Source organism: Montipora capricornis, chromosome 11 (assembly GCF_036669925.1).
Source record: "Montipora capricornis isolate CH-2021 chromosome 11, ASM3666992v2, whole genome shotgun sequence".
Classification (NCBI taxonomy): domain Eukaryota; kingdom Metazoa; phylum Cnidaria; class Anthozoa; order Scleractinia; family Acroporidae; genus Montipora; species Montipora capricornis.
The window spans coordinates 7490319-7502958 of record NC_090893.1 but is presented as its reverse complement, the minus strand read 5'-3'; the positions used below and the strand labels follow the sequence as shown (position 1 = coordinate 7502958).

Here is a 12640-nt window from a genome sequence, read left to right as displayed (position 1 = left end):
ATATGGTGCTGCAGTAAGACAAAGGACAGGGCGGCGGGAAACTACAATGGCTAAGCACGGAACATTGCCAGAGTACCTTTATCAACGCCGTCTCGAAGTTGGTGATAAGGTTAATCTGAACTTCGGAGTGGATGAAGATGAAGGACAGTTATTTCGTAGAAAGGCTTTTTCATTGAGAGGCTATTTCATTGTACTTTTCGTGTGATCGCAACGTTGCGGCGGTTAATTCTCCGAGTTTCGTGAGATTTGTCTCTTCGTGGAGTGCACTGCAAGTAAATCAGCTCAACTGCTAACAGGGCCGTTTAAACGAGAGAAAATAAGCCGCCGCTCACTCTGGCCGCGGCGTACATAATACGCGAAAGGAACTATTTATTCGAGTATAAACTCCCAGGCCAGGATAAGCCGCGGCTCGAGAAAACCGTGAACGTAGATTTTGTACCATTTATACGGGGTGTTCGCGTCTTATGTAAGCCGCGGCTTAATTATTTTCTCTCGGTATAAATGGCCCTAGTGAGGGCTACATAATTGGGCTACATTAAGTATATTAGTACTTATGCTCCGCTCATGTTGTCTGTAAAGATGGCGGCGTGCAATGACGATGAGAAGAATGTCGGTTGCGTGAGAACGGAAAGCTCTTTTCTGCTTTGAAACGGGATTAATAGGCCACCTGAAGCTTCCCAATCCCAAAGGTAAGTCGTTATGTCTCTTTTGGATACAACTTGTCAAATTTGGATTGAATTTTGTCGTAGAGAGGAGGTCACGTACTGGCGATTATTTTTGATTTTGGTGAATTCCTCATTTTGAAGGACTCTGGCTAAAGCAAAGGATATGTCATGCAATGTCACAACACCAAATGAACTGACTTAGTGAATTTATGAGAGCTTATTATTTCAATGTATTAAAAGAATTATATTAAATAATGAAGGCTTGCATTTAAATTAATGTAAGAGAGTTGTACATATACAAGCTTATGAGCTTATATATCTTAGAAATTAAACATATCACAAAACTATTGTTTTTTCATGTGTTTATTGTTTACAAAGGTTTGTTTTCTTGATGTTACATCCGGTTTACCTTATAACATTAAAGATAAGCTGCATCATGCTTCCCTGAAAAAAAAAATGTTCCTTAAAGATCCTTCTTTTTGTTTTATGAAATATAGGTGCATTTTTGTAATTCTTTTACAAAGTGACTATTTGTGTGGGACCCGTACACGGACCTCTCTTCGCTATTGACACGGGAGTATTCTTAGAATAATAATTGTTACAGGTTCAATAACACTCGGAAAGTCTTACATGTACCTCTTCTTCATTTCTTTTATATACAGTTCAGCCAGCAAACAAAAGCATTGATGCCTGTTGAATTTCACTAAATACCTCCTTTGTTTGACTTCAGCGGTTATCTGACCTGCCTTGTGTTTCTCGCATTTAAGTCTAAGCACCCATTTCAAATAGGGTTAATAAACAGTAGTTAACCTATTGACTCTTGGGGGTTCCCCATTAACGAGTAAAATCGTCTGGCGTTAGACAGAGTAAAATACTAAATATGGGGGGGGGGGGGTAGGGGTGAGTCCCAGTTTCAATAACTGCATTTCTATTCATTCAAGGCTAGTATCGCGATCTTCTTATAGTTTTTCCTATGCATGAGCCGTGAATATTTCGTGGTATTGCCGTCTCACTTTTGTGACCTGTGATTGGTTCTAATGTTGAAATTGACGTTGTTGCACTGAATTGGGTTGCTGACAAACGCAAACAAATACGCAGGTAGAAAGAATTGAAATTTTGATCAGGCGCTGGTTGATTAGTTTAGAGTTTTATTTATCCTTATAAATGATGGATCGCAAATATAATATATATTATAAATAAATATATTCCGTATTTTCTCCCAACTAGCCGTCAATATAATGTGGTATTGCCGTCTCAAAATCGCAATTTGTTTTTAGGGTTAGAACCTGTAATAATCATTCTAAGAAGACTCCCATATGAATAGCAAAATAGTTCAGTGTGTGGGTCCCATACGAGTTGCCACTGCCATTCTTTTAACACATTTTCATATTGAATTGTGACATTGAACAGATGATGAATTCCAGTGCATATAATAACAGCCATGATATTGAGTACCTAGAAGTTTTCAATGTTCTGGATAGTCTAGGAATGGCTGACTTAAAACAGACTTTTCAGGAGCACTGTATTCAGGTACATTTGTCATTATTGTAAGTACTAAAGATTCTTCACCAACAAAATTCTTGAAAATCAATCCAGATTCCTTCTTCGGTGATCAGGGCTTGAAATTAGCGAAAAAATCCAGTCTGATAAAACACTGTGTACTAATAAGGAGGATATTTTATCGATAGAAAGTCACCGCATGTGATGTATTATCGACAATCTGATAAAATTATTAAATGAATTTTGAAATTCCAGTAACCATCACAGAAGAAGGAATCTGGATGGATTTTGATTTTCAAGAATTTTGTCGAAAAAGAATAATTATTTGTCTTCTTTATTTGTCCCAACGGACAAAAAAATTTGTTGTTTGATTATAAGTTGTTTGGCAAGTAAGCATGTGTGGTAAACTTATGAAGAAATGAAGAATGCACATAATCTGTTGTAATTATGGTGTGCATTTTTTACTCCATCAAAGGCGTCAGGGAAGTTATCCTTTAAAATGAGGGCATTTATTTAAATTAAGTCTAGCTTAAACTGGGGTTCACTCCAGTTGTACATTCATTTTACCTCTAGAACTTTTTACAAGCAAGTTAATTGGACTACGAACAGCTGTCTTTCCTTTAAATTACCTGGATGCTTCCATACAGGTAATCATTTTTAATTAATTTTTAAATTTATTTCAACAGGACCAAACCCTAAATTATGTTGACACTGAAGATGAACTTAAATCACTTCTTAAAGTAAGTGTTTTATGTATTTTAGTCACTTCTTTTCTTGCAGGGTTTGACACTGAGTGGTATGTTGAATAACAAATAAAGAGGCCAGTTATTTTCACTTACGTGTATGTCCAGAAAAGCTAAATTACATGTAATTTTGAAATCCAAGATGGAGCGTCCTAAGCATTTCCTTTCTTTTTCCATCAATAAGGCAAGGGTAAAGGTTAGCACTATTTTAAGCTCAGGGTACAACGTTTTTTGGGCAAAATTCGGAAGGCCAAAAAATTGGGAAATACAAGTCTCCTAATGGTCTAATGAGTATGGATTGAAAGCTTGACTATCATAGATTTGTGCTATGCAAAAAACCTCTTGAAAAAAGACCTATGAGAAGAGATATAACAATTTTTCTAAAAGTGTCAAAAATGGTGATTTTTGGCCAACTGGCAAAGGGAGGACCAAAGGAAAAACTTGGAAAATCGCCGATCTTTTGGGCAAACTTTGGAAGGCCAAAAAACTAGGAAAACAATGTCGCCAAATAACCTAATTAGTATGTATAGAAAGCTTAACTATCATAGAATTGTGGTATGCAAAAAGCCGCTTGAAAAAAGACCTATGTGTTACACCATTGTTTGTGGGGAAGGCAGCAAATTGGGTAGGCTAGCAAGGGCAAAAGAGTTCAAAATGACAGAATAGGGGGTTGAAAAGGTCAAAGTGTTATAATTTTGTCACTGATTGTAGGTCCGCTCGGAAGCTTCTACCCTTTCCATCCTAAGAGTGACACTTACTCTGTCTAATGCCAGACAATTTTATGTATCAATGGGGTCTGGTTCTTGGGTGAATGGGTTAACAACATCTACACCTGTAGGTCCACTTTAAATTAAACCCTCCAGCATAGGAGTGATGCTTATTGGTTTAAAATTATTACAGTATATTAACTCTGTCTAGTGCCAGATGATTTCAGCCAGGGGTGTAGGGGTTAAGCTGCTGTTCTCCAGTTAGGTTTTGAATAGAAACCTACATGTAAACTGCAATCTTGGACAAAACTCTTGGGAAAAATTCGAGCTTAATTTAATGTAATCATCATTTGACATGCACTCACAAAGTATATTGGTCCTTACCCCCCCCCCCCCCCCCCCCCCCCCATACCAAAGTTGATAATATGATGCAAAATACTGTGCAAACCTTTGGTCATTTTTTAAACCAACATTGGAATTTGGGGGAAGAGAGAGGAAAGTAGGAAGCATTTTAATCTTTATCACACAGACAAATTAAAGCGTCACATTTTCCCAACCATAAGGCCTCATTTAAGGAGGTAGTGCTGCCCAGTGGTTAGTGCACTCGCCTTGAGAGCTGCGGATCTGGGTTCATAACACACTCTGACTATTCACAAGTTGAATTTGTCCCTGGTAGTCCCTGGTTCAACGTCTTGGCTTCACTTGTAAATAGCCAACTGGTTTGCCCCTGGCCAGATGGGATCCTTAGCAGTTGTTGTTGAATGTTTTGTTTCATTGGCCCTGAAAAGCACGTATGGGGAGTGGTCAATTAATATTACATTTATGTATGTATGTATGTATGTATGTATGTATGTATATATGTATGTTCGTGTATTTGACCTGTTTATTCCTGTAGAGTTTCCTTCAGCAATTATTGCCATGGAGTATTCTGGACCAGTGTCTCTGCTGCACTCTTTGGTCGTTTTTAACAGCTTACAGATTTTTACTGTTTATAGAATGTAATGGATGTACATGTACATGTAGGCACCTTCCTGTATAAACAGCGCTTTGTGCAGTGGACTATTATTAGATTTTAATAATCTTTGTGCCTCAGATGAGTGAATTAAGCCCGTCTCAACTTTTGCTCTCCTGATATCATGACTTTAGCATCCTTTTTGAATTGACAGTAACGCAACCTTATTACATGTATTTTAAGGTCAATAACTCCTAACAGTAATTTAACTGACAAACCTGAGGTCGATGATGCGCTCATTTTATTCCCCCCTCTCCATCAGTGCTCCATTTTACGGGTATTTAATTAAAGCTACTACCTAAGCTATGTACAATGAAAGGAAAGAAATCAAAACGAGGATGTTGGATCCGGGGTTCGAACTCGCGACCTCTGGCACCAAGGCCTCGCACTTCCCGACTGTGCCATTCTAGTAATGTGAATATTGTTTTAAATGGCATGAAGTTTTGTACATATATTTCCAGGAGATTGGCATTCCTCTTGGACGATGTATTCCTATTGTAAAGTCTTGGAGTAAACGGCGCATAAGTCAAGGTTGGTGGTAAATGCTAGTAACACATAGACCTCTTTCATAATGGTGGCCAAACAAGATATTCTTTTGTTTTAATGCTAATAAGCTTTTCTAGCCTCACTATGATGAGAAAATTTTAAAAGAATAATATTCTTTTAAAATTGTTTCAAAATGAGGGCAGTTGGACTAATTAACATAAAAACAAAAGAATGAAAAAGTGGTCGCTATTTTATGAAAGTGGTCTATTTGACTACTGAATTCATAGAATTTCTCCATTAATTTGCAGTCCTTAGTTAAAGGGGCTAGGTCATGCTATTTTAGGTAATTTTGTTTAATTTTGTTAATTATGAGCTCTAAACGTCAAATTGGCAGAGCAAGAGTCTTTCATTTGCAAAATCACGGCAACATAACAACTGAGAATGATTTTCAAGCTTTGTAAATGACATTTTGATATAGACTGATATAAATTTGAAAAAAGGTGGGCTGACGTTTTTCAAATTTACCCAAATTCAATCCATTTCAATCCTCTCCAGTTTTGTCTATCCATGTCCCTTCTTGGCTTCCCTGTGTTTTGTTAGAGTTCTTCTATAGTTTTGAACAGTTATTTTGATATTTTAGTTAATTCTATGACCATTCGATCAGTGCTGAAAATGCCTAAAATAGCGTGACCTAGCCCCTTTAAGGTGTCTTACCAGGGACATACATGTATGTCAGGCCATGCAGGAGCTGGTCATTTGTGAGTTTCCTACTACGTGTGCATGTACATAATTTTGTATACATGTAGTCCCAGACGGCAGAGCAGTGCAATGCAATCATTTGGACAGGGGTTCAATTCCTATTCTTGCAACTTCAATGATCAATCTCAGAGTCAATACAGCAGCAGTTAAAAATGTCCTTTGCATATAATTATTTCACAATGATGTGACCACTCGCTTGTACTCTTTTGGTGGAAGCTACTGCCTCAGCTTTGTATGAAATCTTAAGTCTCACTGTGAGGTATTTGAACCCTGTGTTAAATTAAGGTGTCAAATCTAAGCTACATGTACAATGTAGGAGACAGCTACACATTTCGTTAGTAATTTTGGTGATGTAATTCAATAAGGTCTAGTTGTAGTACAATTTACTCTCTACAGTAATTTAAAAGTAGCATATTTTGTTTACAACCATGTGCTTAAAATGAGGAATACATACAAGTTGTAATTCAATCCGCAAGTGCAATCATGTACACCACGGTAACATACCAAAGCAAATTGCCTAAAATAGAATTTACCTCTGAGAAAGTACTCTGCAAAATGAACTGGTTGTGTGAACGATTTTGCTACAACTTCGCAGTCAATTTATCCACATTCATGGGCAATTAAAAAATAACAAAATTACCTGATCAAACTATATGTACAGCTTACCTGTGCTAAACCTGACTCAAAGGTCAAAGCTACAAAATTATTTGTGATGTGGGAGAAAAAATAGTTTCAGTTTGAATTTATTGTAAATCTTGTCCTTGAAAATCTTCACAAACTCCACCCTTAAAAACACTTCATAAAAATGGAATTTTTTGGTGAATTATTGTGGAGGCAGTATAGCCCAGTGGTTGGGGCGTTTGCTTTGAGATCTGGAGTTCCGGGGTTCAAGACACGTTCTGACCACTCGTTACTGGGACTCCAGTATGGCAAATCCCAGTCGGAGAATGAGTAATATTTCGTCGTTTTATTTATTTATTTAATTTATTTTTATTATTTGTATTCTTTTCCGTGTCGGTAAAAGTCTTGCCTGTCACTCCCCTGCTAAGTGGTGTCTTTGTGCATAGAGTCTTCTGTGCGTATTTTGTTAGGTTTGAGGAGGCTGGGGTAATGCGTAGATTTCTCTGGTGCACTCAGGAGGACATTTAATTAAACTGCAATGGCGTCGAAAGTCATTGTAACACGAATGGCGTTTTAGTGCATCTTTAAACAAAATATACACTTATGGAGCTCAAGAATGGAACGTCAATTGGATAAACAAAACAGGCGGTGAAAAAAAAATATCTGGAATGTTAAAAGCGACGATTAATGGACTTCGACAACAATCTTTCGCCCGTCGAGCCGAAATCAAAGTGAGCAGTGTTTCAATCTAATATTTTGCCAAGCCAAGTGTGGTGACAACACTGAAACCAAATGGAAGATTGTCGAACACCTTAAGTGGATCTGTGATCTCTGTTGTCTAGCTATTTGTATTTATTTGTACTCAACTCTGCCAGTCTTCCGGTAGCAATTGGAAATTTCACTAATTCTTGTTAACCTTCAATGGCGTCGAAAGTCATTGTAACGAAAACGCGGATCTTTAAACAAAATATACCCTCATGGAGCTAAAGAAAATTGGAAATGTGACAGTGAAGAATTATTTGAATGAAAGCCTGTTGTCTCTTTTGTGCTTCGTTATTTACGCTCAAGGTTCTTTCGAAAAAGGTTTGATGTGAACTGTCAGAAATTTATTTAATTGCATATGCTTTGTGACAAGGATTGTGTGTCTTGTTTGCACGCACGCAATTGAAATAGGAAGGGTATTTTGCCTCTAATAGCAAATATGTTGTTTGTTTCAATAAATTTTTCACTGGAAAATGTTTTGTGAGATTTCAAGCCTTTGTGAATTTAACATGTTGTGTAACAGTACAAAATTCTGCTGGTTTAGGCAACTCAGCACCTGGAATATCGCTTTCAACTAGCTGAACTTTCGTGTTTTCGTCCGCCATTTTGGAAACTGCGTCCCCCCAAACAGCCCCATGACGCTTTGCGACACCTAACTTGACCCAATCTCCCGCGCAACCTCGGAACGGGCAATAGGTGGGTTGAAAAGTGATTCGGGAGGATTTTTGTGGTAGTGCGGCAGCGCGGGCATAAGTCACGAAAATAAACAGGTCTGTTGGAAGCTTGAGTTTCAACAAAATGAGCTCCAAAATCACCAAAAAATTGTGACGCTGATGAATAATAAAGTAGCTGCTATTTCCAAAACGACGGAATTACCCAGGGTGATAAATAACCTCGTCTCGGAGAGTAAATTTTTGACTTTGCAGAAACAATTGTTAACCTCAAGAGTTGAGCGACTGTGATCTTTGTGTTGAATTTGCACATATCTTCTCAAACTTTATAACACTTGAAAGAAAAAGAAAACTAACAAAAACAAAAACCCGGTATCTTGCCATCATTTGACGCAGATGCTTCCCGGTTTCGCGAGTAAACACGCCGCGGTAACTTGATCACGGCGCACGCTTAATTCGATGTCACTTTCGATTTTGCGATTTACTTGTGCAGCCAAAAATACACTAACAAAATTCAACTTAGCAAAAATCTCGCAAAATGTTTTTCGGTTATGGTAACTTTTTATATTCGCGGTTCAAAATTAATGTCGTAAATTTTGTTGCTGATGGCAAAATATTTTATTCTTGATCGACCGTCCTGAAAACTTCCCTCTGCTCTTCCTAAAAACTGTGTATCAGTATTTTCTTTACTTTTACATCAATATTTGTTTTGCCTCAAGCAAGGTAACAAAATCTGTACCTTACATTTTTGAGCCTTAAAATATAATTTTCTGTCCTATGCTTCTGTTACTAAGTGGTATATTTTTTAGGTCAGCCATCCATATACTAACCCCGCCGGATAGGGTTTAACTTCCGTGAAATTTTGTATTATAAAGCTGTCAGACGCTCAGAGTGCACGCTTAAACTTGTGGTGAAAAGAACTTGTGAGGGAACTTGAAAATGATCAACATGTCAGCCTAGAAGCCAATGTTTCTCGATTCCCTTTTATTTTCTTCAATCTTTCTGGTTTTATTACTTTGCTAGTATACACATGTCTTCTGAGCGGGCTATTCACCTAAGACTTCTACCATGGCACTACAATAATATGCAATACCAAAACAATATCGTGTACTATTAGAGCTACATGTTACGCAAAGACAACTTGAATCTCGTGGAAGACAAAACACAGCTCAGTTGACAATATGGAATAAAGCGCAAAGATCTTTTTTGTCGTATGAACGTGTGAGCCAAAGGGCCTCTGCTGGTACGACTTCTGGGTGATCCCTTAAATGGTCTTAATGACACCCTACTTGAAAAAATTGCCTGGAAGGCTGCAGTTCATTACTACCCAACCGAGTCCCTTCTGTTTTTGAGTAACACGTACCACAGGCAACCCTAGAATTTTTACCTGGTAGTCCCTAGTTCGAGATCTCGGCCGCATTAGTAAATATAGCCAATTGGTTTTCCTCCGGCCAGTTGGGATTCTTAACACTTTTTGTTGTTGTTGTTCTGTTCAGTCATTACGTTGGTTATGGTGTTTCATTGGCCCTGAAAAGCCCCTATGGGGAATGGTCAATTAAGTATGTATTGTATCATTGTATTGTATTGTGGTTAACTTACGAATTTTTCAATTCTGATTATCAACACGATCTCTTTTTCACCATAGAACACAAAAAGATGCCATCAAAGAAAGTTACAGCAGAAAAATGCACTCAGGTCGCAATACAAACCACGAACGCTAGTGTCCAGACTGACGATTTGTTCATAACAGAAGCTGACTATGACAAACTTATCAACAATGTGACAGAGATGAATTTGAGTTCAGAACAACGTCTTGTAAATCACTTTGCCGAGGCTGAACTACCAGGCGGATCAATGAACACTCAGGCACCTGTTTCCTTCGGTACACAGCAAATTGGTCCGTATTTTGCTGCACAGATGTGGCCCAGTATAAGCCAGTACCCAGGCTATGCCAACATGAATATGTATAGTCCATTTCTCCAAGAACCATCCTCAAGTGTTCCTTCGAGTATGGCTGTTTCGGATGGTATTTCTAGTCATAATGTTCCATATAATCATAACGTACCTGATATGTGTCATACTTCGAATCCGATGATATCATCCGCTGCATCAGTTCAGAAAACCACAAGTTATCAGAAAATGACTATGAACACCACATCACCTAAGGATATTGTTGATGAGAGAGAAGATTTGGCCATAGAACAGTCACTAAATGACTTTGAAACGATGGAATTGAAGTCTCAGCCTTCGTATGCCTCTGCTTTACACTTAGGTGAGTACATGTACTTTCTTGACTTGTAGTTTAAGGAAAAGCACGTGTTGGAAGATAAAAACGGTAGTTCCCATCTGCGGCCTTTTCCTTTCAGTAAGAAAAGGGGAATCGCAATTGTTTTCTTTAGGTTACGGCAAAACTTTAGGATTTGTTCCAAAGATTCGAAAATTACAACTGAAAGTGAAAGTACTCAGTGCTCAGTAGCTTTCATTTGAATGGTCACACTTTAGGATTACACCCACAGGTTCAAACATTAGAATCACCTTGTACAGTGTAATAAGCACCACCACAGGAAAGTACTGCTCAGTAACTTTCATTTGAATGGTCACACTTTAGCATTTCACCCACAGACTCAAAGTTAGAACCACTTTGTACAGCACCACAGGAAAGTACTGCTCAGTAGCTTTCATTTGAATGGTCACACTTTAGCATTTCACCCACAGACTCAAAGTTAGAACCACTTTGTACAGCACCACAGGAAAGTACTGCTCAGTAACTTTCATTTGAATGTTCACACTTTAGGTTTCACCAACCGCAAAATAAACAGCACCACATTAAAGTACTGCTCAGTAGCTTTCACTGCGCGATCACACTTAAGGATTTCACTCACAGACTCAAAAGATAAAACCACTTCGTTGTCCATTCTTAGATAAGGAGTGTATACTGTGATAATGTTGAGATTAAAATAAAATGTTATTTTTCAATACTGTGGCAGAAACACCAGGGCTTAGCCAGAAGAGCCAGCATAGCACTAAAAACTACACGATTAATACGCAACCTATTCAACATCAAAGAATTCAAGTCTCCCCGGTTAGTGAGTCTCCACCCCTCCCGGCTCAGACTCCAAGAACATTGAGGTCTGAAAAAGTCGAAACCAGTAACTTCACCAAATGCGACGACATTTCTGTGCTGAGCGGAGCGACTCGGTTGTCCTCAAGCGTTCAAAATGTTGGACCCAAGACGCTGCAAGGTTATCTGGATGTACTGCCTGAAACACAAGAATATAGACAGGCAATTCAGAGTCGAAATCCCGCGAAAGGTTGGAAGCCCCTAGATGGGAAGAATATATCCACGGGGAAAAAAGCAGCTTTCAAGCCAATGTACTGGGATAAGGAAGGGAGAATGCGACATGGAGTTCCCGTGAGGGGGTCGGATAAGTCCGAGGAGTGCTTTAAACACGTGGAAGGAAAAGCCCCGGCTGGTTGCACGTTTGCGCATTCGCGGCTTGGGGACACCCTTCAGTTTATCTGTGTCAAGTGTACTTACGAGCGAAATAGGAATGATTGGTGCTCGGAGAAGACCAAGCATAAACAGTATATATACAACATCGGACCGTATAGGAATTTAGAGGGTGAGATCTGGAAGAAAAGGTCTTGATACCATTAGCATCCCTGGACACCGACAGTACAACTTTGATGAGGGTTCTTATCTGTAAATGAAGTGGAATCAAGGAGAATCAATAAGTCGATTTTGCTCTCATGGTATTTGGTTCACAACTGGGTTGATAAAGTCGATCTCCAATCGGAAAGAGATTGAAAGTGCGTTCCTTGCGTTTTCGCTTTCGCCTGCTCTGATTCGCTTAGACGAAGGGCTAACCGTGATCGCTTATTAATTTTTTTATGTTTGTCCGTTGATGCGTGCTCCGTGATTGGCCAATTCAGTAGGGTCATAATCTACATTACGTGAACCGTCGGCGGTTATCGGGCGGTAAAACCTTACTTGTATTTTCTGTTGCTTTTCCACTTCCGCCTTAAAGTGAAATAGAACGAACTCGGGCCGTAACTTTACGGTGACGCAAAGGGTAAGCTTGACGGTTGTATATTGTGCTGAGTCATTAACGTAGTAACTGTTATTGTTTTTAGTACTGGGTTCATTGTGGCTCGTTGGTTGTTCTGTGGAAGGTTTTCACTGAAAGACGTGTTTACCTTGTCAGCCAAGTTAACGTTTTAAACACGATAGTAAGTTTGGGTTTAGCAAAGATCAGTGTAAGCCTCTAAAGCTGAAGCTCTCTCATCAGGTCAGTTGCGAGCTTTGAAAAAGTTCGCATTCTGAACAAATACAGCGGAAACAGAAAACTGAACGAACCAATCAAGAAGCGACAAAAATACCTGCAGGAGGCGAAAAGCACTCGAATATGCCAATAGACCAATCACAAGTTGGTTTTTACTCTTGCTCCTGATTGGTTTACGAATTGGTGCGAGGTTTTTGGCAAGTCGCAATTCGCAGTAATTTTAAATCAAAGCAGTTCTGAAGATATGTTTGGAAACTCTTTCGAAGAAGGAAAGTGTTGAACATTTTCATACAACTTCACTGGGTTACCCATATTTGTGTCGCAAACTGATCTAACGTGGGTGACTCGTTGATATGAAAGAAAACAGTCATTGACGAGATGATGTATTTCTTCGATGGCGACTTGCAGATACTCGCAAAATATTTTTTCCG

At 38.8% G+C, this 12640-nt stretch overlaps 1 protein-coding gene across 1 annotated transcript; it reads left to right on the top strand.

Annotated features, from left to right (window-relative positions):
* The first annotated feature begins 553 nt into the window (after window positions 1–553).
* LOC138022751 (uncharacterized) lies at window positions 554–12196 on the top strand. The gene is made up of 6 exons (XM_068869687.1): window positions 554–689; window positions 2076–2195; window positions 2852–2905; window positions 5089–5158; window positions 9572–10198; window positions 10914–12196. Exons 2-6 carry the CDS (start codon window positions 2076–2078, stop codon window positions 11573–11575), a joined length of 1533 nt encoding a protein of 510 aa, XP_068725788.1. The 5' UTR covers window positions 554–689; the 3' UTR covers window positions 11576–12196.
* Window positions 12197–12640: the final 444 nt, after the last annotated feature.